The sequence below is a fragment of the Xyrauchen texanus genome, chromosome 50 (assembly GCF_025860055.1).
Source record: "Xyrauchen texanus isolate HMW12.3.18 chromosome 50, RBS_HiC_50CHRs, whole genome shotgun sequence".
NCBI classification, from domain to species: domain Eukaryota; kingdom Metazoa; phylum Chordata; class Actinopteri; order Cypriniformes; family Catostomidae; genus Xyrauchen; species Xyrauchen texanus.
Genome location: NC_068325.1, coordinates 19923870 through 19949651, shown reverse-complemented (window position 1 = coordinate 19949651; position 25782 = coordinate 19923870). Strand labels below are relative to the sequence as shown.

The window sequence follows — 25782 nt, the reverse complement described above, 5'->3', positions numbered from 1 at the left end:
CAAATGTTTGATGTGAAAATGTGTCTGTGGTTATATGTGGACAACAGGAAGTTCTAACCACATTGGTAGGTGATGCTGTTTTGCCTCTCTCAGTCTCACCAAAGCACAATCAGCAGGTGCAAAATGAAGACACTTTACAGAACAGTATTCATTATTTACTGAAATACTGTATATATTCTGAATAAAAAGTAGGAGTCTGATCTCTCGGAAATGATGTTTGCCGTCATTGGCTGAATCGGCTCTGCTCAAAGTACCTTACAGAGACTCAACTCGTCAGTCGTGCAAAATGTCCATGTGGAGTTTCGTCGTGTTTTACATCTGTGTGTACGGTAGGATATGTCTTTATTCATCATCAGCTCTTCTGCAGCTGATACTGTAAGTGTGTTGATGAAGATATTGATGCGTCTCTTGGCTATCCTTAAATCATTTCTTAGTACAGTTTTTGTTGCATAACAGTTACAGAGATTATTGCAACATTTGTCATACTACGTTTATTTTTAAATGACACATAAAGGAGCTACAGTAAGTGGAACTTGAAAATAAAAATAAAAACATTTCCTGTTGTTGTCCACTTCCTTTGTGAATCTTCTTACATGCTATTATTTCAGATGTGTTTGGTGTTACAGATGAAGTGAAGTCAGTGTCAGTGATGGAGGGAGATTCTGTCACTCTACACACTGATGTTACTGAAATACAGAGAGATGATCAGATAATCTGGAGGTTCGGACCTGAAAATTCACGCATTGCTGAAATCTATAAACTCAATAGCCCTAAATATGATCGAATTGAGAGATTCAGAGACAAACTAATGCTGGACAGAAGGACTGGATCTCTCACTATCAGAAACATCAACAAAGCGCACGCTGGACCTTATAAACAAACTATCTTCAGCAACACAAGGACATCACACAAGAGATTCACAATCACTGTCTATAGTGAGTTGATCAATACAGCCTGTGTTTCCTTCATATACATGTGATCTATACACTACATTCACACAGGCATGACCAGAGTGGAATAAGCATTTCACTTTTGGTTATTGATTTCTTTTATGTTTGCTTTCCTGTTGGTTTAAAGCTCCTGTTACAACAGCTACTGTCAGTAGGAACTCATTATTGAGAGAAGGTGAAACTTCAGGTGAGTCTTACAGCATTAAATACGATTAAAAACACAGATTCAGTTTGTTAAGCTTAAATGCTTAAAAGCTTAAATTATTACACCTCTGCTGTTTTAACATTGTGTATTCTATGGCTGTTACGAGGAGGAGGATGTGGCCGGGCCGTGAGGATGCACACCTGGCGCTGTTGCCCCAATCAGGGCATGCCAGAGAGCCTCACTGAGACGGCTGCATGCGTCTCTCTCCCTCTCTGGCATCTGCTGCTGACTGGGGCAACTCAGTGCCAGGCGTGTATCCTCACGGCCCGGCCACGCCCTCCTCCTCGTCACAATGGCCAACCCGACCTCATGAAGGACATATTTTACGAATTGGCTATTATTCGTTCGTATGAATTCGTACGATTTCATCACGTGCAAATTCCTGGATGTGTAATGCTGAAGTCAGCGCAAATTCTGCGGGGCGAACGGGGACTTTTCCCGGTGGGCTGACTACAAAACGAGGCCGAATGGGCAGCGATAAGCTGAAATGGGCCACAGTGATATGCAGAAAAGGACAGCAACAACTTTTTTTCCCCACCCGTATTCCGGCAACTCCCACTATTGATATAATTATACATCAAATAATTGGACGAAAGTTGTCTATACCTCACCAGCTTGACGACGCCTTCTGATTGGATGCTTATCTTACACGGTTAAGAAGTTGAAAGAAGATTCAGGGGAAAGTCAGACAAAACCGGTAAATCTATTTGTTGGTAATTTCATAATTGATAGCTCCACCTTCAAGATAAGTCATTAGGGTGATTTTACAACTTCTGCCACTTTGCCAATGCAACAGTAGAGAACTTTTGTTTTTCTTTTTATTAATAGTAAATGTCTGAAAAAACAAATATGTGTTATATGTGACATCACTTTGTCCTGAATAATGAGAGACTACATGCATGGAAGTTTAAGCACATTACCTATAGTTAAAAACATTCTAAATGATTAAAAACTAGATTAATTAATTAATAAGAAGTTGTAGAAAAGAAGTGACAATTTGTGTTACAATATGTTGAATATTAAATATGTCTATCAGCAGTATAGCACACAAGAAAGGACACACACAAACACACACAACCATCGAACTTAATGGCTGTCTGATTTTCTGTTCCTCTGTTTACTCAGGCAATATGAACGACTTCTCAACTGGCCAATCACAGACTGCTTGTAGCTCTTAGCGGCCAATCAGAACGTCACGCATTGAAATTCACGCATGGAACCAAAATAAGGAAAACTAATGAAAAATAAATAGAAAAAAAACATATATCAATGGATCAAACACGTTTTAATTTAAATTGAGGATCAAAGCGAAAATTAAACCTTGTCTGAACATTTGTTCATTGTGCAGAAACTAACAATCAAATCCGAGTAATTCAAATAAAATAAATAAAAAAATATGGAAGAAGCCAAACTTTCAAAATGCGTATTTACAACATGTGACGTGACATTACAAGGACTGCAAGTTTCCTAAATTAAATAAGTGGCTTTAATATTGTCGCAGTTCATCATTAAAATATTATCTGAACAGAATAAATGAACAGTTGACAATGTATATTTGATCCCTGCAGCCCACAGCACCTCCTTGTGGCCAACAGTTAAACAACTATTAAAAACACTTACAGAGGAAAAATCAAAGACAAACAAATGAATAAATATGGCTGACGCAAAAAATCAAATACAAAATACATTTAAAACACATTGGCATTTCATAGACATTTAAAGACTCAAGATAAATATTGCAACACTTCAATATGAAGACTGAAGAGTGGGGATTTCTACTTCTGATAACCAAATAAACAGTTTCTTCACTCTTATTTCTTCAGCTCGTCTCCCGATTCCCGTCATCATCAGAGACTCTTCTCAATGTTCTTCAAGCTGTAAATGTGTGTTGGTGTGTTCAGTGGTGAATGTGACACACGTGACTCTCTCCTGGTACAAAGGAAACAGTTTATTGTCCTCCATCAGTGTGTCTGATCTCAACAGCAGTCTCTCTCTACCTCTGGAGGTGGAATATCAGGAGAACAACATCTACAGTTGTGTAGTGTCCAATTCATTCACCAACCTGACCAAACATCTCAACATTACTGATTCATGTCAGACGTATCCAGGTGAAAACACAGATATATATACGTGTGTGTGTGTGTGTGTGTGTGTGTAAGAGAGAGAGTGTGTGTGTGTGTGTGTGTTCACATACATATAAATCTGTTTGTTGAGTTGATATCCTTTTGGTGAGTGTTTGCTGAATAATCTGTGTTTACTTTTAATAATTACACTCTTTTCATCTGTTCTATCAGCGGTTAAATCTTTAACTAATTCAGCTGATTTATTTAATTCACTTCAGACACCAATAATGCTGATCCAGTTGTATCTGTTTGTTTAGTGTCTCTGTGCAAATGACAAAAACTGAAAGTTGAAATGCACAATTCTGTTTCTCAGTTTTGTTTTCTTCCATCAGATTCTGTCCAGTGTTGTGGTTCAACTGAAGCTGTGATCCGATTGGTCATCTCTGCTGTGGTGGGCGTGGCTACTGTAATTGTACTAATTTATGACATCAGATCCAGATAATTTGAACAGTGGAGAGAACAGACATCATCAGTTCCTCACAGATGCAGCAAACAGTTCTTCAATCTGGGGCCAGAATCATGAAACATGAAGAATAAAATCCTCCTGAACTTTTTCCTTGAGTTATAAAATAAGAAAATAATAGTTCAGTATTTTGTTTTCACAAAAACACCTCTTAGTTTGTCCTAGAACTTAAATAAAATAATTGTGAATCCGGCCATTGAACACTAGATGGCGATTTTGTTTCAAATTTGATTCTCGAGGCTCAAAGACTGTGTGTCACTGAGATTAATGTTGAGATTCATGTTGAGATTAATGTTGAGATTACTTAAAAATTATTATTTTTCATCTTTTTTAACATTTATTTCATTTTATTAATGTGAAATGTCAGAGTAATAGTAGAGATAATTATTTATTTCAGCTTTTATTTATTTCATCACATTCCCAGTGGGTCAGAAGTTTACATACACTTTGTTAGTATTTGTTTGGGGTCATTGTCCTTTTGGAAAACCCATTTGCGACCGAGTTTTAACTTCCTGGCCGATGTCTTGAGATGTTGCTTCAATATATCCACATAACTTTCCTTCCTCATGATGTCATCTATTTTGTGAAGTCCCTCCTGCAGCAAAGCACCCCCACAACATGATGCTGCCACCCCCATGCTTCACGGTTGGGATGGTGTTCTTCAGCTTTCAAACCTCACCCTTTTCCTCCGAACATAACGATGGTCATTATGGCCACACAGTTACATTTTTGTTTCATTAGACCAGAGATCTTTGTCCCCATGTGCACTTACAAACTGTAGTCTGGCTTATTTATGGTGGTTTTGGAGCAGTGGCTTCTTCCTTGCTGAGCAGCCTTACAGGTTATGTTGTTATAGGACTTGTTTTACTGTGGATATAGATACTTGTCTACCTGTTTCCTCCAGCATCTTCACAAGATCCTTTGCTGTTGTTCTGGGATTGATTTGCACTTTTTGCACCAAACTACGTTCATTTCTAGGAGACAGAATGTGTCTCTTTCCTGAGCGGTATGAAGGCTGCATGCTAACATGGTGTTTATACTTGCGTACTATTGTTTGTACAGATGAATGTGGTATCTTCAGGCATTTGGAAATTGCTCCCAAGGATGAATCAGACTTGTGGAGGTCCACAATTTGTTTTCTGTGGTCTTTGCTGATTTATTTAAATTTTCCCAAGCAAAGAGGATCAGTTTCAACAGGTATACCTCCAATTCAGAACATCTATCAGAAGCTAACTGGCTAATTTTCTTAAAAGCTTGACATAATTTTCTGGAATTTTTCAAGCTTCTTAAAGGCACAGTTAACTTTTGTAAATTTCTGACCCACTGGAATTGTGATTATAGTCAATTAAATGTGAAACAATCGGTCTGTAAACAGTTATTGGGAAAATGACTCATGTCAAGCACAAAGTAGATGTCCTAAACAAATTGCCAAAACTATAGTTTGCTAATATGAAATCTGTGGAGTGGTTAACAAATATTCATTTTTATGACTTCTACTCTACATGAATGAAGTTTATTTTTATTTTTGTCCAATCGGACGGTTGTTCTCGTTCAAGACAGATCCTATTTACACCCTTCGCCAAATATGTTCATTTATTTTTATTTGCATCCCATATATGATTTATTCATCATAGTTTTCATCTATTATATTATATGTTTGTATCCCCAGGGTGCAAACAGCATCTACCAAACAACTATAACAAACCCCACAAGCTTTCATTTATATTTGTGAGAAAGCAAAATTAAAGTGGAAAACACTTTGAGTAATATGAGTTAATTATTTGATATTTTAGGAAATTGTGTCTAAAATATGTCAACTGAAAATGTAGTGCTATTTGTCAATTTTGTAAATGTTGCAATAGAAGTTGACAGAAATATAAATAGACTTTTGTTAGAATTATGGTGCAGTTCCAAAACAATCCACTCTGGGGTGTTAAAGTCAAGTTTGAGATGTTGAGATCTGAGAACATGGTGGGGAGTGGATAAAGTGACACCCAGGGAGGAAAGGAAAGGCAACCTTGGTGTGCGCACATGTTAAGTCTCCTGTTTAGGATCAAACTATTTTTAATTATTTATTTGTAACTATTTATTTGTAATTATTACATAGTGATTGCAATCCTATAAGGTTTTTTTTTTATTTCATAAATCAAGAATGAGGCCAAACTTTAAAAAAAATATTTAATAAATGAAATCTATACAGAAGAGTAATCAGTGCAGCAGATGAAGGTGTCAAACTTTGTGTCTGATTCCTGAACAGGGAGACAAAAAAGGCAATAATTATAAAAATTGCAAATGTGCTACAGATATATTATATTTATCTTTGTATTTTGTTTTGCAAAACACAATAAGTCAATGAAATACTTGTCGATTCGAAATTGAGGAAACTATTAGACACAATTTTCACATAAAAAGACTTTTGATCTTTTACTATTCTTACTGGAGATAACTTGCCTTCTGTAAAAGTTGTCTGAAGTTCTGGTAACAGCACAATCCTAAAACTGCAATCATGAATAGACCAACAGATATCAGCACTATATAATGTGATCTTCCTGATTCTATAAAGGACAAAGAGAAAATCATCATTCAGAATGGAGAACTGTCAGTCTTACTTAAACCAAGACACTCAGATATCTGAGAGAGTAATAAAGGATCTGATTGAAACTGAACATTTATCCATATAAAGAACCAGAATGAGGGAAATCCTTATTTATCATGATCAGTAAAGGTAAAAAGGTCAAATGTGTCTCTTAAATAACTGTTGATCTCCTGTTTTACTGTAGGGTGTACACTACTCTCTAAATGCATAGGAGTGGTGGTGGTGTAGTGGGCTAAAGCACATAACTGTTAATCAGACTGGTTCGATCCCCACAGTCACCATCATTGTGTCCTTGAGCAACGCACTTCTCTCCAGGTTTCTCCGGGGGGATTGTCCCTGTAATAAAGTTTCCTGTAAGTCACTTTGGATAAAAGCATCTGTCAAATGCATAAATGTAAATGCATAGTGTCTACTACAGTGAACAACAACACTCAAAATACTTTTGTAAACATTAAGGTTGGGATTATATATTCTTGTTTTGTAGTAAAAGTAAACATGGATTTGGGATATAATAATTCATGCATCAGAGGGTTAACATGTTGTCAGGTGACATCAGGTAAACAGACATTGGTACAATATTATAATATTAGTATATTACAAGGACGGAAGCGAAATATTGAAAAACAGGAAAATAAGTAAATGCTCAAGATGAGCGCATAAGGCACATGTTAACTCTTACATTCAAAAACAAAATGTTGTAAGTGCTTCAATGGGTCTGTATTGTGTCCTGTCAACCGAACCACACCTACTTATTATCATTAATCATATCATTAACTGCATGACCAAAAGTATTCAAAAGTTTTACTCACTAATAACTGAAATATTGAATGTCTTTTTTGTTGTCCCACGGCTATTGATGATTTGTACTTCATAAGGCCCAGAGTCTGTCATGCTGATGTTACTGATGGTAACAGATCCAGTCTTGTTGTCCAGCTGCAGTCTGCCTTGAAATTGTGGATGTGTAGTGAGTTTGAAGTCATGGAGATCAGCAATACGAGTCTTTTGAGGTCCAAACAGCCACAATATCTGATCGTCTCTCTGTATTTCAGTAACATCAGTGTGTAGAGTGACAGAATCTCCCTCCATCACTGACTTCACTTCATCTGTCTCAACACCAAACACACCTGCTAAAGACAATTAAGAAAACAACATTTTGAATCATAAATGCATTTTAATATTAAATACGCTTTGAATGTCTTCGTTTACATTGTTAAAGTCAAGTGAAATAGCTTGAAAAGGTCTCAAAAGCCAGAAAACACTCATTCAGCACTTATACATATGAGTATGATCTGAGGTGTGCAACAAGAACGTTTAAAGGAGAGGTTGAGTGGAATCAAGAGTCATAACATGATGAACTGTAACTAACACAGTAAAATGCCATTTGCATTGAGATCAATAGCAGCTAGGAGAACATGAAGGGGGTCAGGAGACCGATAGGCCCAATTAATAAATACAACAACACTAGAACAGCTTCACAAGTGCAATAAGACAAGTGACCGTATGTGCACTAAACATGGCCATGTATCATTCCAGCAGTTATGGGTGGATGGAAGCAACAGTTCGCTTTTGTTATGTGGATGAAGTCAGTCGTCTTGACAGCCTAAAGGCAAAAAAATATTCATGAGCCTGTGTGGTCTTGACTCACAGGCTTCCAGACCGCATTAAAGTCACTGTTGATGGAGCGAGTCCTCCTGACACACTGCTTGTTTTCATTGTCACAACATTAGCTCTACTCGATTTACTGTGATCAAGATAAAAACAGTTGAGTTAAGTTCTGACAGATAAGAAGGGGCCGTATTGTAAGTTCGGCGTAAAGTAGCAGACATTTAGAATAATGTTGAGCACGAAATCTGTTGATATTTTTACTCACTTCCGTTTAAATGAATGGGCAAACTGGAAAAGTCAACGGGTGTAGAAAGAAGTCCCGTGCAGTTAAAAGAGCCAATCGTCTTTTACATACAGACGTCTCTTTAAATCATCTCTAGAACGCGCATGCGCATGAACTATAAATGCCGGCAAAATTATTATTTATTTATTTTTTTTTATTGAAGGCAACATTGGGTACAAACGTGTAAAACCATCAATATACAATCAAACATGTATACAGTCATACCATACCAGAGACAAAGAACAACATACACAAAAGAAGAGAAAAAATAAAAAAATAAAATAAAAACATATATATACTAAATAAAGGTGGAAAAATAAGAATATTAAGAGGAATTGGGGAATAGGTCATAATATTGACACAAAAGTTTTCCATTCTTCTTGTTCTTTACAAGCTTGTGTGATTTAAGAAGCATATTAAGTTCCAAAATATAATGTTTAAAACATAAGGAAGACTTATTAAATTTCTGCTTGTGTATAAAGAACTTAGCATATAAGATTATAAAGTTTAATACAAACTCCAGGGTGCCATCTTGTGGGAAACAAAAGTAACAGATAATATCTTTCAGGGAGAATGAGTGAGTTATATTTTGAGATTGGAGAAAGTGAGTACCCAAATCTTCCCAAAACCTTTTGGTAACTGGACAATTAAAAAATAAACGAGGAATGGTTTCAGTGTCCTGTTTACAAAAGCTACAGCATGTGTCAATATCTAGAAACTTAGCAACAAACCAATTTGTAGGGTAAACGTTATGTAAAAGTTTAAAGTGGACCTCTTTAGCTTTATTAGAGATACAGTATTTGTGAGGAATCAACCATGTTTTTTTCCAATTTACTTCACTTATTAGGGAATTCCAATAAAACATCCCCCTTGGAGCAATGGAGTTATTCTTTTGCAAATGTCGGCGAATATGCTTATTATTAAATTTTTTATCAGACAGTTCTACACCATCCAACATAAGTGAAAGCTGTCTGATATCTTTGTTTACATAGCTCAGATGACTTTTAATTAATTGTCTGATTCCGATAGGGATGGCATCAGTGATAGATTTAAAATCTTTAAAAGGTATTGGGAAATCATGAGCAACCATAAACTGTTCATAAGAGAGCATGGTGCCAGAATCATCAAATAAGCAGAGTACGTGATTAATTCCTCTATCGAACCACTTAGGGAAGAATACTGATTTATTCCTAATAAGAATGTCGCTGTTGTAAATGCCGGCAAAATAGGCTCTATGCACGGCGGTGCATGACGTATTTCCGGTGAAATTTAAGGATGCTTGATTACTTCCGCCGATCGTAGAGCGCTGCTATGCCGAGAACTGATGTGAGATTCTATACTCTTTGACTATACACTAAAGGAAGGGTAGCCGAGTTAGTCAAATACATTCTGCATCTGCAGCCACAATGTCCGGTAAAACAACATTTCATATCACTATTCTTCAGAGTTTTATATTAAATGTTAAATAATGTTTAATTTCCCCTAAAGAGTTTAAAAAACAAAAATAAATAAATAAACTTCAAATCTTATCATGTATTCTGTTTTAATAATATAAATCACTGAATGAGAAATCAAATGAATCAGTCCTCAAATGTTAAAGCTATTACAAAATACTCACCGAATGTCTGCAGAAAATACTGAAAGAGGAAGTACAATATGATTTTCATCTCATTAAAAGAACAGATCTTCTCCTTCAGAGACTTGCTTTCCAACAGCCACTCGTGTATCTGTTCAGCTCAGTAGTGCACAGGAGTACTTATGTCTTAGTTTGCCCCTCCCTCAATCCTCCAACCCGCTCTCATACCTCTATCCACGGTTTTTTGTGCACTGGAGTACTTATGTGCCCCTCCCTCCTGACTCACTCATATTTCCCCTGGAGTGACACAGGGCTGTCTGTAACCGCATCAAAGAAATTACCAACGCAAGAATATTTTGAGCAATATTACAACATTTCAAATCAATACTGCTGAATCTTAAAACACAATACATGTATGTAATTACTCATATAAATTGGTTTTATGTGTTGTGTTGCAGTTTATGCGACACATGAACACGCTGTAAAACTGATGGTTGATATTGGCGGTTTAAATGGATGATAATAGCAAAAATTATGATTAATTTGCCGTATCTTTGTTTCCGTTTTTTATTCTTTATTTTGCACTAATATTGTCCATTTGTTCCGTCCGGGTTTTCTTTATGCACTTTTTAGGCTCATATATGCGAGCAATAAATTCATTTTCCGTATCCTTTGGTTCTTGCCCTTTATAAGAAATGCTCATATATTGGAATAGTTATTATACATTTCCAAGTTGGCAGCAATAGGCTACTATGATCAAATAAAATAATAAATAAAAACAGTCAAAACATTTCTTAATTAGTGGACAAGAATGAGGACATTGGGGGCCAAAAGACAACCAAATTAGTGGATTATTGGGGATCTTCTATATATCAACCCGTTCTCAGTAATCTGTTTAAACAACAGGAGGGACCATGTGTTTGCAGTGTTTCCACCCTGTCTCATTTGGTGGTGAATGGGACCGCACACCTGTTGTTCATTTGATTAATGTCCTCAAAGTTATAAAGCCGGTATGTTCCCTGTGTGGGGGTTTGTGTTTGGTACTGTTGAGCTCCAAACCTACCGCTGCCGTGCTGGGACGTGTGTCGTTTATTGTCGTATTGCGCACGCGCGTGTGTAAGTAAATTGGGTTAACTAAAGTGCAGCACTCTCTCCTCTTCTCTTACCTCGCAACATAAAACCAGCAACTGAGAGTCATGTATGAATTTAAGTATATCACACAGTCAAGTAACAATCTTAAAGGACTGTACAAATCCTACAGTGTATATCGATATTAGTAAAATACTGTTTTAAATAACAATCATCATCATAGTATTTACAAGGTACTTTAAGTAATTTCAAATCATATCATGTATTCTGTTTTAATAATGTAAAGCACTGAATGAGAAATCAAATGAATCAGTCCTCAAATGTTAAAGCTATTACAAACTACTCACCGAATGTCTGCAGAAAATACTGAAAGAGGAAGTACAATATGATTTTCATCTCATTAAAAGAACAGATCTTCTCCTTCAGAGATTTGCTTTTTCCAACCAGCCACTCGTGTATCTGTTCAGCTCAGTAGTGCACAGGAGTACTTATGTCTTAGTTTGCCCCTCCCTCAATCCTCCAACCCGCCCTCATACCTCTATCCACAGCTTTCTTGTGCACTGTCATGTTATTACAAAATAACAACACAAACAAGACTGGCAGCAAACACATTACTTGTGAGATGCAATTTTTTTAACCGCAAAATCTAAGATTATTTCATTGCATATTTTTCTGACCTTCGTGACATTTTGGTGTTTCTACACTAGAGCACACACAATCATTTTTGCCAGTGAGAAATACATGAACTGGGTTTGAATGTTATTTTAGACTGTGATGAAATTGAAAGAACGGCAAATATCAGAATGTTATTTGCGTACCCCCATTGTCACCTCACGTACCCCCATTGTCACCTCACGTACCCCCATTGTCACCTCACGTACCCCCATTGTCACCTCACCCACCCCATTGTCACCTCACGTACCCCCATTGTCACCTCACGTACCCCCATTGTCACCTCACCCACCCCATTGTCACCTCACGTACCCCATTGTCACCTCACGTACCCCCATTGTCACCTCACGTACCTCCATTGTCACCTCACGTACCCCCATTGTCACCTCACGTACCCCATTGTCACCTCACGTACCCCCATTGTCACCTCACCCACCCCATTGTCACCTCACGTACCCCCATTGTCACCTCACCCACCCCATTGACACCTCACGTACCCCCATTGTCACCTCACCCACCCCATTGTCACCTCACGTACCCCCATTGTCACCTCTCGTAGACCTACCCCAGTTTGGGAAACACTGATCTAGATTATCAGCAAATTCACAAGTAGTAGCCAAATCTCTCAATGCAGCAATGTATTGCACAATTGTTTCATGTTACAAGTGGTATTGCGGACTCCCCGGGACAAGACAAAAAGGGCTTGGAAACGGAACACTTACTGATGCCATTCTCAGTCAAACGTCCTCGTCACCAATTTGTTATGTCTTCATTTAGACAAGAAACACAAGAAGGATATTCCTTCAGGAAACTTCAATAAAATGATCGAAACCAACATGATAACTAAACACATCACAAGTGCAGCACTCTCTCCTCTTCTCTTACTAGAGGTCTGCAAGCCCGTCGGGTCCCGAAGGAGCCCGACACTCTGAGTCAATTCGTGTCGGGCTCGGGCTAATTTATTTTTTAATAGATACGGCTCCGGTCGGACTCGGGCTCCTTTAACTTCTCTCCTTTCATTGTGCCCATAATCGCGCACTAAAATATTACAAGTAATATATAGCCTATAAATAATATAATATATTTTAATACTATAATTAATATTATAAATATTATACATAGCCTATATGCATGTACATGTGCGTTTTCAGCACAGCAGGGAGGACGCTGGAGGAGAGGGGAACAGCTCTGAAGCCTTCAACGGTGGATGCGATTCTTTTTCTTCACAACACCGCCAATAAACAGTGTTCAGCCTTTACACAGTTCAACGATTTATTATTTATTTTTTACGTTAGCCAGTTGGCGAAGAGTTATTTGAAACATTGTTCTCCAGTTTCTTCACATCAAAGAAAGGTAGGCCGTACATCTTTATTTACATTTGCTGCCTGATCAGCTTGTTATCTACTGCATGCTTATACTTTTCTGTAATGGATAGTCGGTAATAATATTTGATTGCCGGTGGCACTACCTTTATATTTGAGGCCTATAATAACTTTACCTAGTAGCATGTGTGTTTGCGTGTATTAGAGAGAGCGTGCATAAAGATTTACACACAAACAAACACCAATGAAAGTATACACTGTTAAATTTTTTTATTTTATTTATTTATTTATTTTAAATGACACACTTGTTCAATACAGAATTTGTTCTACTCTGTTATTTTTCATGCTCATATAAATGCTTTGGCAATACAATGTACAATTTGTCATGTCAATAAAGCTCATTTGAATTGAATTGAATTGAATTGCATTAGAGAGAGCGCCCGTCAGAGAGCTTAAATATTGGCGTCGGGCTCGAGCTGAATAATTCCATTTGTTTTCGGGCTGGGGTCGGGCTAGGGCTTGAACATTACGGGCTAGGGCTGGAGTTTTTGGCCCGTGCACCCAGGACACCAATTTAGAAAATATTTACTTAAATAAAACTGATTTTCAAATTCATCCAATCAGCCATTGTAAGCGTTTAATGAAAAACAAAAAAAATTAAAATGTTTGCTCTAAAAACAATGAAAGAAACAGAGCACAGGTGTCTCGACATGTGACCGCAAGCGGGTTTTGCCCCAATGATCAAGATGACCACTTCAGAGTAAAAGACCATTATCTTTAAGAAATACAAGAAAGCAAACACTCTTCATCCTCGTAAACTTCATTGTTGTGTATCGATGCTTTCAAAGATAGTCAAATAGTAAAAAACAATAAGTCGTCTGTCCGCGGTATATCTGTCAACACTCCCGTTTTTCCCGGGAGTCTGCCGTATTGCACATCCCATCTCCCGGCTCCCTCCCATTTTGTTATTTCTCCCATATGGCCCAAACCTCGTTATGAATAATCACATCAATATATTATTCCAAGGTTGTCCAGTTGCCAGATCTTGTATGAAACGCATCATACTCACACAATCGACACATCATACAAATTTCAACCCATTTGTGACCTCAACCTGGCAACCTACAACCCAGTTGCGCAGTTGATATCTGCGCAGTAGACGCGGGAAGTTGAATCAAGCGTCACTGGTAGATGAGATAAGACTCAAGTCGTGCTCCGAAAGGTGGGTTATCTGTGCTTACGGTTAATTGGTTAATTAAATTCATGAAAGAAAATGACAGCATGTGGTACACATTTCCAAAGTAGCCTATGTGTTTCATATGTTGGGTGGTATAGATCTTTTGTTGAGATCTGATTATAAAATTGACAACTGTGAAATTAGCTAATTTTTTTAGTTTTATTAGCTTGGATGCTGGTGTTTAAGCACAATTTTCCCCAAATAAATATATTATTTGGAATAATAGAAGCATTCAATATAAAAATAGACCTCTCTTCTATAAAAGTTGGTATGAAAATAATATTGTGTTAGTTAGACAACTTTTAAATTCAAACGGTAATTTGTTCACTTATAGTGAATTCTTGGATAAATTTGGGTTTCCAGTTACACCAAAAGAGTTTCCTGTTGTGGTTGACGTCATACCTCAGCAGGTTACACATTTTATAAGAGCTTGTGGAAGTGATATTTCTGAGACAATATATGTTAAAGAAAGTATGTTTATTGGAGATATGAATATCCTTAAACACAATTGTACCAACAAACGTATTAGAAATATTATAATATGCGAAACAGCTACTCATTAAAGTTCATTGTGGAACAATGTGGATTAAGCTTGGAATATTTGTGAAAAATATTGTTTAAATAATACAGTAAAAGAGGTTACAAACAAAGTTTTATATGGTATATATCCAGCTATAGGTGTATTAGAGAGATTTAATTTGGATATTGATTATTCTGTGATTTTTGCTCAACAGAAAAATAATCTATTGTCCATCTTTTTCAAAAGAATTGGGTGGATATGGAACATTTTATCAGAAGGAAAACCAAAACTATATTCAAGCTAAATAATTTTGATATATGTATATATTATTCCTATGACAATAATAATAATAAAAATAATTAGATTTTTCTGGTGCAACTTTTTATTATTTTGGGTAATTCCACCTACACAAGGAGAAATGGTCAGGTCCAAGCCAAATTTCATTCATTTTCTCCAGGAGATCAAGAACTAGCATCTGTTTGGAGAATATTGTCAACATAAAAGCAAAAAAGACTTGTAGTATTTTTCGTGGTTACTTTTTGATTAAGGAATTAATATTCTGTACACTCTGGTATATATATATATGTATACTGTTGTATATTATGTTCTGTTCAATAAAAAAAAATATATATTAATAAAAAGGTCGAGCTCCGGCGAAAAAAAAAAAAAAAATATGTAAAATGAACAACAGCTGGACTGAAAACGCCTTTGATTAGTGTGTCGCACTGATTTTAATATCGGACATGGTGGGAAAAATGTGTTACTCAGCACATTAAATCACAACGGCACAATGTGTGTGTATTTAGTCTGTCTCTGCTTTTGTGGTATATTTGTAAAGTAAACAATTATTTCAGACTTCTACATTCGTATTCTCCAAAATACAAAATTAGCAGGCATTCAGAATAATGTTGAGCACAAAAATCAGTTGATATTTCGGGTCACTTCCATTTAATGAATGGGAGAAACTGGAACAACGGGGGTAGAAAGGAAGTCACACAGTTAAAAGAGCCAATCGTCTTTTAAATACAGACATCAGCTGTAAATCAACTTTAGAACGCGCATGCGGATTAGCTATAAATGCCGTGAAATTTGCGACTGCCATTACGACAATCAGATGAGATAGTCCACTCCTCTCTCTTCACTGTTTTCAGACAAAACTACTGAGCATCTTTAGAAACCTGCTCCACATCTGCATCATAGCAACATTAATGCCCAGTTATCTCTCCACTCATGTACTTTCAGTGTTTTATATTAATTTGATGTATAAAGTTTGAATAAATGAATAAGCAGAAAACACTTGGAACACTTCAGCAATATGAAAGTAGGCCTATTATTTATATTAAATGTTAAATAAGGTTTAATTTTCCCCGAATTAAATAAATAGTTTAATACATTTACTTTAAGCTTCTGTAAACTTCACTTTCATAATTAAAGACAGAAAATAACATTTATATAGTTAAGTATTGAGTATCCAGTCAGCAGTTGCAGCAGGGCAGTTCCGTGCGTTTGCAAGAGGTCCATCTGAGTCATGTCTGAGCTGAAGCTCGTTTTCATTGTTGATGGGTTTTCGAGAGGGGCATCGCCAAACTGGATCGCGCAACCTTAAAGCCCCCACCGGGCATTCAATGGCCCCTGGCCCAGTCGGTATCCTCCTAACATTCAACATCCCTTCACGTACCCCTCTCTAACGCAGATACAATTCACACAAATGTGTCTTATCTTTGTAAAACAACTCCCTTATATTAAACATGTTATTTTTAACATGTTATATTAATCATATACATAATGAATAAACGGCTAACCGGTTGATATGGGAATACTAGATATGATATAACTGCATAACTTAACATAACTGCAAGATTAGTGCTCGGATCTGTGTCTAATTGCGCATTATTGCAGGTTCGTCATTGCCGGCAGACTTTGAGAATTGTGGTTCAGTATCTGTGCAGTCACGCGGTCAGCTCAAGCTACTTTTATGTCACATTTGACACTAGCATGAGCTCATTTGCTGGAGAAATGCAAAAAACATGTCTAGTGTGCGAGCAAATGTGAAAATGACTGCATGTGAATGTGTCTGAAACCTGTCATGAAACATTATGAAGTTATACCATCAGAATCAAAACTCCTATATATATATATATATATAACCTTAAATATATATATAACCTTAAATATAAGACAAAAATATATATATTTTTTAAACTCAATCGTGCGACTGACATGTGCGAGTCTGGTAAAACAGTGAACTGGGTTTGAATGTTATTTTAGACTGTGATGAAATTGAAAGAACGGTAAATCTCAATGTTATTTGCGTCACCTCACGTACCCCCATTGTCAAATTCACAAGTAGTAGCCAAATCTGCATCACAATTGTTTCATGTGACAAGTGGGCTATTGCGGACTCACCGGGACAAGACAAAAGGGCTTGTAAACGGAACACAAACTGATGCCATTCTCAGTCAAACGTGTTAAAAAAACGTCCTGGTCACCAATTTGTTATGGTGTAAATTATATTCCTTCAGAAAACTTTAATAAAATCCAACATGATTACCAAATACAGCATTCTCGCACTTCTCTTCTCTAACCTCACAACACACACATTACCACCACAGGAAGATGTATTAATCTAAGGACATCATGCCCTCAAATAACAATTTTAAAGGACTGTACAATTTAAAGTTTTAATAATGTAAAGCACTGAATTAGAAACTCAAATGAATCAGTCCTCAAATGTTAAAGCTATTACAAAATACTCACCGAATGTCTGCAGAAAATACTGAAAGAGGAAGTACAATATGATTTTCATCTCATTAAAAGAACAGATCTTCTCCTTCAGAGACTTGCTTTCCAACAGCCACTCGTGTATCTGTTCAGCTCAGCGCAGCGCCTGCTCTTAGTATATAGTTTGCCACTCACTCACTCTCTCCTGACTCACTCACTTCCTCTCTGCAGAAACACTCTCGTCAACAGCTCTGACAACAGCCATTGGCGGCACAAGAATCGTTTCATTGCAGTATCTTAACAGTTGCTATATTGGCCGCAAGGAGTTGCTGGCCAATTTTCAACAGATGAAGAGTTCGACATGAATCGTTCTTTAAAATGAACCTCACGTACCCCCTTGTCACCTGACGTACCCCCATTGTCACCTCACGTACAACCCCCCCCCCCCATTGTCATCTCACCTACCCCCATTGTCACTTCCTTCAGAAAACTTTAATAGAATCCAACATAATAACCAAACACGCACGTGTGCAGCATTATCTTACCCAACACACATTACCACCACAGGAAGCGACTGCCATATTCATTTAATGACATCACACAGTCAAGTAACAATCTTAAAGCACTGTACAAATCCTACAGTGTATATCGAGTTTAGTCAAATACTGTTTTAAATAACAATCATCATCACAGTATTTACAAGGTACTTTAAGTAACTTCAAATCATATCATGTTTTAATAATGTAAAGCACTGAATGAGAAATCAAATGAATCAGTCCTCAAATGTTAAAGCTATTACAAAATACGTAATAATATACTTAATAATAAGACTTTATACAGCACACATTTGACTTGATCTTAATTTTGTTTTTCGTTAAATGGAGCTTTTATTTGTGTACTTTAATTAAACTGTGTATTTATTTTCCTTAATTTTTTCTCAAACAGTTTGTTTAGTGTAATGTACACTGCTTACTGTTTCATAGAATAAATATCGCACTTAAATGTGTTATTGTACAAGTTCTTGATCTGGATATACATATCTAAATTCATATATAGTATAAATGCTTTGCGTGGGAATAATATTTAAAATATAAATGGATAAATCGTTAAAAAATGCATTATGTAAAGATCATTTAAAGTATTTTAAGGTGGTAAAATGGCACTTTTAAAAATTTCATTTTTCTTTAAAAAAATCATGTTAAATTTAATTACTGTGATTTCTTTTTTTTTCCTTTTTTTTTAACAAGGCTTAATTACTAACTAATTTCACATGATTTCATTAAAAAAAACAAGGATTGAAAAGTTCTTAAAAATATTACGTGTAATATTGTTACCATACTTTTTAAAGAAGATATCACATAATACTTTTTACAGTGTATGCCTACTGTGCTCAAAGATCAGTGCTATCTACACCCCAGAACGCGTGAGGTGCACACAGCCCCTTGTTCTGTTTCATGGTTCTGATGGACCCAACCCATGTCCGGACCAGGACCGATTGGCGATGACCGCTGTGTTAAAACATTATAAATACTGACCGGCAATGATCAAGATGACCACTTCAGAATAAAAGACCATTACCTTTAAGAAACATGAGGAGAAAGAAAACGCATCCACTCTTCATCCTGATATCTGCTCTTAGACTTCAGTGTTTGTATCGATGCTTTGTGTCAGTTCTGTCCTTCAGAAGGTAATGCGGGATGATGTCGGCTTTTCTGGGTTATAGTGAGCCGGACGGACGCGGAAGAGTGTCAAACTGCTTCAACAAGAGAGACGCACAGATCATGAGACCGACACGCACAGTTGCGCACTCTTTAAATATCCTCCGAGATTTACAGAGTCAAAAAGCTTCTTCGTGTCCGAAGAAATAGAATTAAAAAGTCCTCCGTGTCCGCAAAAGAGAGTTTGGAAAGCTGATCCAGATGCACGAGAATCACCAGCTGCACCGGGTTCGCCAAAAACAGACCAAATGCTGTTGAGACACCGGCTCTGTCAAACTCATGCCAGCAGACACGCCTCCGGCTCCTCCCTCTCAAACTAAATGTCTACAGCTCTGCTTGGAAACGTTGAGAAAAACTTCACTTAATCCCTATTATGATATTACAGCCACAGGAAGTGATATTTGCTACCAAAGAAACAATCCTTCCATTTAATCTCCAGTGAAGTCAACAAGAGACAGACAAAGAAAACAAAGACGGAAGTTTGTTACTATTGAAGAAATGTTAATTTAGGTTGAGAAAGTGCATGATAAAATTAACATTTATTTAGTCTGAAAGTATTGTTTGATTTATTTTCTTATTAAATGTAACGGTAACTCGTTACAATATGGTTGTGTCTTGTGTATACATTCACATTACACAATTAACATTATCAATATTTGTACACAAACACTACTATATATATAATATTAAAAATGAATAAGTCATCGTGAGCTCATAAACTCTGTCTTTACTTCAAATGTCCCGAAAAACTGGTTTGGAAACATTTTTGTCACCAAAATTGTCATTAACGCAAAAGTATAGTGCCACTGGACAGAATTTCTCCAATAATTAAGTTATTCGCTGTAGACATTCGTTTATTTATTAAAGTTTATTTTCTGCACCAAACAAAATAATACATGGCAGTCATAAATTACCCATAATACAAAAAACACATAATTTTTGTGAACAAAGTTGAAGATTTAAATTCAAAATAAATATACAGGAAAATAAGAAAAACAACAGTGTGCTTTTCTGGAACACTTACAGCCCAATTCTATAAAATTATTGTTTATACTTTTGAAAAAATTCCGGCAAAATTCCGTGTATTAAGACAACCTGGAATAATCGACTCCGGCCCGTTAAATTGTTTAAAAATAATGCTCCCCGAGGTGCAATGGTCACTCTGCGCGTCGTGCAGAAAAATCTAGTTTTTTGTCTCTAAAACACTCTTGTCAGTGGAACTACTTTCTTCCGCCACATATTCAGTGTCTCGCTTTAATACAGTCGGAGCATTCGTTGCTAATTCGAAAATGTCACGTTAGAACTAGCAACGGATTTACTGGTTTACTCGAGGACTTACTGTGATGATGTTGGACAAAACAGCGCAAGCGCATAAGCGGCCGTGACGGGGCCCAATCCTTTCTGTTAACATATGCTATTGACTGCAAATCCTGTATTGGTTGGCTGCATCTCTTAGAATCAATGGCTGTTGTTGGATGAGGATTTTAATGTACACTAGATTTCCTAACCTGGCCATATTCTGCTGCACCTGCTGTGCTTTCCCAGCCCCAAGGGTCCCAGGGCCTGACTGGCTTCCTTTCTGAGCCTGCTTTTCATCTACATAATGAATTCTTGTAGATGCTGATGAGTAGTGGATGGCACACTAACAAGCTGGAAACTATCTGACATCTACTACATCTAGCTATCTACACTTACCATTTTGTGAAACACTAACATTCCCTTCAACATTAACGTTAGATGGATGGATATGGATAGATAGGGTACCTCTCAACAGGTTCACTAAACGCCTTGCTGCGTTCTGCATTTCCACCTATTTTCAGTTATTATCAAAGACAGAAAACACAATATATATAAGAATTTAGAAAGAACCCATAACCTCTTTACTGTCTGCCATCATCCGATACCCGATCTTCCCGCTTTCTGTCTGTCCTCGTCCAACAACAGCCAATCACGGGAGATTCTAAGAGATGCAGCCAACCAATACAGGATTGGGACATCATCCCCGCCCCTTACTGTCAAAATTGACTTGTGTGCGTAAAGATTTCAGCTGCATGAGTGCAGAAAATAACTCCCGCGTGTTCATATCTGCGCGCTCACGTGGAACCTGTCGTGGCTCACGGTTTTGTTATTTCTGCTCGCGACTTGTTAATTTGTGTGCACAATTATTTTTTTAGCTCGAGTTTGGGATTTGCAAGTTCTGCATGTTTACATTTTATGTGCGAGCTTTGTCATGGTGCTCATGTAACCCACCTGTATTTTTAGTTGGTATTTTAGTATTAGGCCTAGTATACTTTTATTATTATTATTATTGTTTTTATTTGATTTTATATATTTGTTTATTTTTGCATTTTTTTTGTGTGTGTATTTTATTTTGTGATGGTTTCAGACATACTTGCATCCATTTACTTATATATATATATATATTAATTAAAAGGCGGGCTGCAGTATGTCTGAGTGCCGTATGGCTGTGCGTATTACGTCACACGCACACTGCCTGCTCGCAATGTGAAGAGCGCTATGCTGCACCTGCAACATTTCTTTCCATCTATTGGAAAATATTAGATCTTTGTATCTGAAACCATTCCTGTTTTATTAGTGGTTACCCTATGGAAATATTTTCATCTCAATATGATTAATGAATGCACACACAATTATGCATGTATAAATGTTGTGAATGTATTTTACTAACCACAAACAAATGCCATTTGATTTGAATCTGTGGAATTCGGGATTGAATGATTGTGCAAAGATTTGTACAAATACAGACATATTTGCAAATAAACATGGTCTGTTCTACATTAATAAATCAAAAATTGCTCATGTAAAAATGAATCCGTGCATTTGTGGATCAGAAGACACGCGTGCATTTATTGATTCCTTGTTCGAGTGGATCCTGTTCGGTTCATTTGGATTTTGAGACTTACTTTCCGCATTTTCAGCATTGAGGATCCACACGCAACTGAAAGGCGAGGCAGGCAGCTACCACTAGATGGCAGTCGCAGAGAATTACAGAGTTGGCCTGCCCTGGTTTGAGAACAGGTGATAATGGACATTGTTGGCATTCTCCCGAAGAACCTTTAAAACATGGATAATACCATTTTAAACCAACAAGCTGGTTGGGTAAGTAACACTAATCTTTTTTTCTTTTTTTTCTTTTATTGCATACTGAAAAAAATAAAAAGTAACTTCCTATAGACTAGCAAGTTAAAAACAATGTACATTTGATATAGTTGACATATTAATTACATTTGATAAATATTCATTTGATGAGATATTAACAAAAAAAATGCTGGCTCTTCATTATGTATGTTATATTATTGTTTAGAGTGTGATCTGATCAGGGAGGAGAGAATGTTGGCGTGGCTCGTCTGATGTTTTCTGTACGTGGGCCAGACAGTAACTGCTTTATAGCAGGCAAAAGTGTGCACAATCAGAGGCAAGAGAGATTCATCTAAGATTGTTTAAATGTCTTTAACTACTACTTGAAAGACTTGTAATGTAATTATTTTTTGTAATTTGTCTTTTTTTAAATGAAGAGTAGAGAGACTCTGGTGTGATCTCTGGATGGGAGTCACCAGCGTGTTCTACCAAATCTTGCACACACTAGAGGAACAGGACATGCTGGATTTGAGCAGCACTCTTCACCAGTTTTGCTGCCATTATGTATTTTTGCCCCGACTGCAAGCAAACCTCAATGTGTTCCGTGAGGGATGGGAAACCACCCATTGAGAACAGAGCAAAACCTCTCACCATTGACTACTAAAGGAGTCAATGGGTGCCACCAACTGTTTGATTACCAAAATTCTTTAAAATATCTTCTTTTTTGTTCAACAAAAGAAAGAAACTCATATAGGTTGAGGGAGAGTAAATGACTAAATTAAAATTTTTGGGTGAACTATCCCTGTAAAATGATATTTTCTTTGTTAAACTGCTTCAGTACCTCTGGGTTGTCAATGGGATTTTCCATCTGACCAACCACCCACAGCTGGTTTGGTCCACTAATTCTTTGTTTGCTCTTTGCTTCAGTAGCAAAACGTTACTGATGCCATACATCAGTTGGTATTTCATTTTATTGTACCCATTGTTTCCATTAATAATAGATAATAAAATCATGGATATATGTGCAGATTTTTAGATAAAATTGCAATGTAGGCAATCAGAAGCTTCAAAAACTTGTATGACACCGTATCTAAATAACTAAAGCATTTGAATTGAATCCATTTTAATGATAGATTATAATCCTAACAGTTTGAATGTAAACATTGGAAACATTTCTCCCTTTTGATGCCTCTGAAAGCCTTATTAATTATCATTGTTTGTTCAGCAAAACTGGTGAAGAGTGCTGCTCAAATCCAGCATGTCCTGTTCCTCTAGTGTGTGCAAGATTTGGTAGAACACGCTGGTGACTCCCATCCAGAGATCACACCAGAGTCTCTCTACTCTTCATTTAAAAAAAGACAAATTACAAAAAATAATTACATAACAAGTCTTTCAAGTAGTAGTTAAAGACATTTAAACAATCTTAGATGAATCTCTTTTGCCTGCTATAAAGCAGTTACTGTCTGGCCCACGTACAGAAAACATCAGACGAGCCACGCCAACATTCTCTCCTCCCTGATCAGATCGCACTCTAAACAATAATATAACATACATAATGAAGAGCCAACATTTTTTTTGTTAATATCTCATCAAATGAATATTTATCAAATGTAATTAATATGTCAACTATATCAAATGTTCATTGTTTTTAACTTGCTAGTCTATAGGAAGTTACTTTTTATTTTTTTCAGTATGCAATAAAAGAAAAAAAAGAAAAAAAGATTAGTGTTACTTACCCAACCAGCTTGTTGGTTTAAAATGGTATTATCCATGTTTTAAAGGTTCTTCGGGAGAATGCCAACAATGTCCATTATCACCTGTTCTCAAATCAGGGCAGGCCAACTCTGTAATTCTCTGCGACTGCCATCTAGTGGTAGCTGCCTGTCTTGCCTTTCAGTTGCGTGTGGATCCTCAATGCTGAAAATGCGGAAAGTAAGTCTCAAAATCCAAATGAACCGAACAGGATCCGCTCGAACAAGGAATCAATAAATGCACGCGGAAATTGTCACACTTTAATACAAAAAACAGAACATTTATACTCACAAACATGACTTTATTTGTACAAATTGCTGCACATTTATGTAGCCTAATTCTTAATTCTACAGACACCGGTTGAAAAGCATTTGTTTCATTGTATAGTGACACACATTTACAGTTAGTTGTGTGTGTGTGTGTGTGTGTGTGTGTGTCCCGAATTCCACAGATTCAAATCAAATGGCATTTGTTTGTGGTTAGTAAAATACATTCACAACATTTATACATGCATAATTGTGTGTGCATTCATTAATCATATTGAGATGAAAATATTTCCATATTACCGGAGGAAAGAATTATCTGAGTTCGTGGATCATTTACGTTTGAACTACAAGGTCTAAACGGAGGAGTTTTCATCTGCGCTGGATTTTCCTTTGAAGGGAAACTTTGTGAAGGACACCAGATCTAAAAGGGAAGATTTCCGCACATACACACATGAACTGAGTTGAGTCCCACAAACGGACAATTTTCATAAATGTGCAAAAGGCTATTTGAGAAGATTAAGAGCGTTGTAGCGCTAAACATTATTGGGGACTTTTATTATGAAAGGGCGACGCGCTCACGAGCTCAGAATAAAACAATTCCTCACAGAGCAAAGCATATCACCTCAGATGGCAGTTATCCCATCTAAAGGCGCTGGAAAAGACGAATAACATTGGTTATCAGCCTCGGATCAAGTGTATATTGTGCTTCTGTGCGTCTTATAAGAGTGAGTACTGTTTGCTGATCTGCACTCGTTGTGTTATGACACAGTTATCAGCCAGGTGCTGCTATGTACGATGCTAATTCATCCGTGCTATATCTCATAACCTATATGTCGATCTACAGTGTTCTTAGATAATTCATGTTGATAGATAATAGCAGTAAAACGATTGAAGATATAATTGTGAGTCACATAAGTAAAATAATGCTTGTAAATATGACATTATATCTTGTGTTCATTCATTATTATATTCATGTATGAGGGGAGGAGTCAATAGTTTGTATATTGATGCTATGGTAATGTGGTATATGTAAGAGTTCTAACTTAGTAATGTGTAACAGTGTTGCTGTTATTATAGTGCTGCTCTTGGTCTGTTACAGGGAAACCACACATCAATACCAGCACAATTCGTATGTTACACTCCTATCAGATCAAGGCTTGGCACCCACTTATATAAGCAGTGACATTACTCCATTTCTTCGACCACATGTGCCTCTTGTGCTCACATCTCCATGATTGCTTGTTGGTTTGACACTATTCCAAGGACTTACGCCAACTATAATTTCCTCTGAGCTCTTTAAACACCCTGGATTTCGCCAAAGGAGGCCCGAATGACTCACGGTCACCCATAACGCCCTAAAGCCCATTGCAGTCCATAAGCCGCTGCCTCAGTCCCTGGAAGTTATTGATTAAAGTGTATGTTAGTGGTTGGCTCCCCCTTCCGATGTTCATCTTTACATACTTGCAATAATAAACTAGTTCAAGTTGATTACTTGCATCTCTGTCGTGTTCTGACCGACACACCTGGTACATTGCTAACACACCTGAAACCAGCCCATATCATCTTATAAGGTAGCCTTCGCTAC

General features: G+C 36.8%; 2 protein-coding genes across 2 annotated transcripts in view; one reads left to right on the top strand and one right to left on the bottom strand.

Moving 5' to 3' along the window:
• Positions 1-25782, bottom strand: part of LOC127641012 (T-lymphocyte surface antigen Ly-9-like) — a 122446-nt gene that overhangs the window by 28543 nt on the left and 68121 nt on the right. The window lies entirely within an intron of this gene.
• Positions 224-3960, top strand: LOC127640879 (uncharacterized). The gene is made up of 5 exons (XM_052123571.1): positions 224-329; positions 609-935; positions 1078-1137; positions 2979-3263; positions 3611-3960. The coding sequence occupies exons 1-5, from the start codon at positions 287-289 to the stop codon at positions 3718-3720; spliced, it is 825 nt and encodes a 274-aa protein (XP_051979531.1). The 5' UTR covers positions 224-286; the 3' UTR covers positions 3721-3960.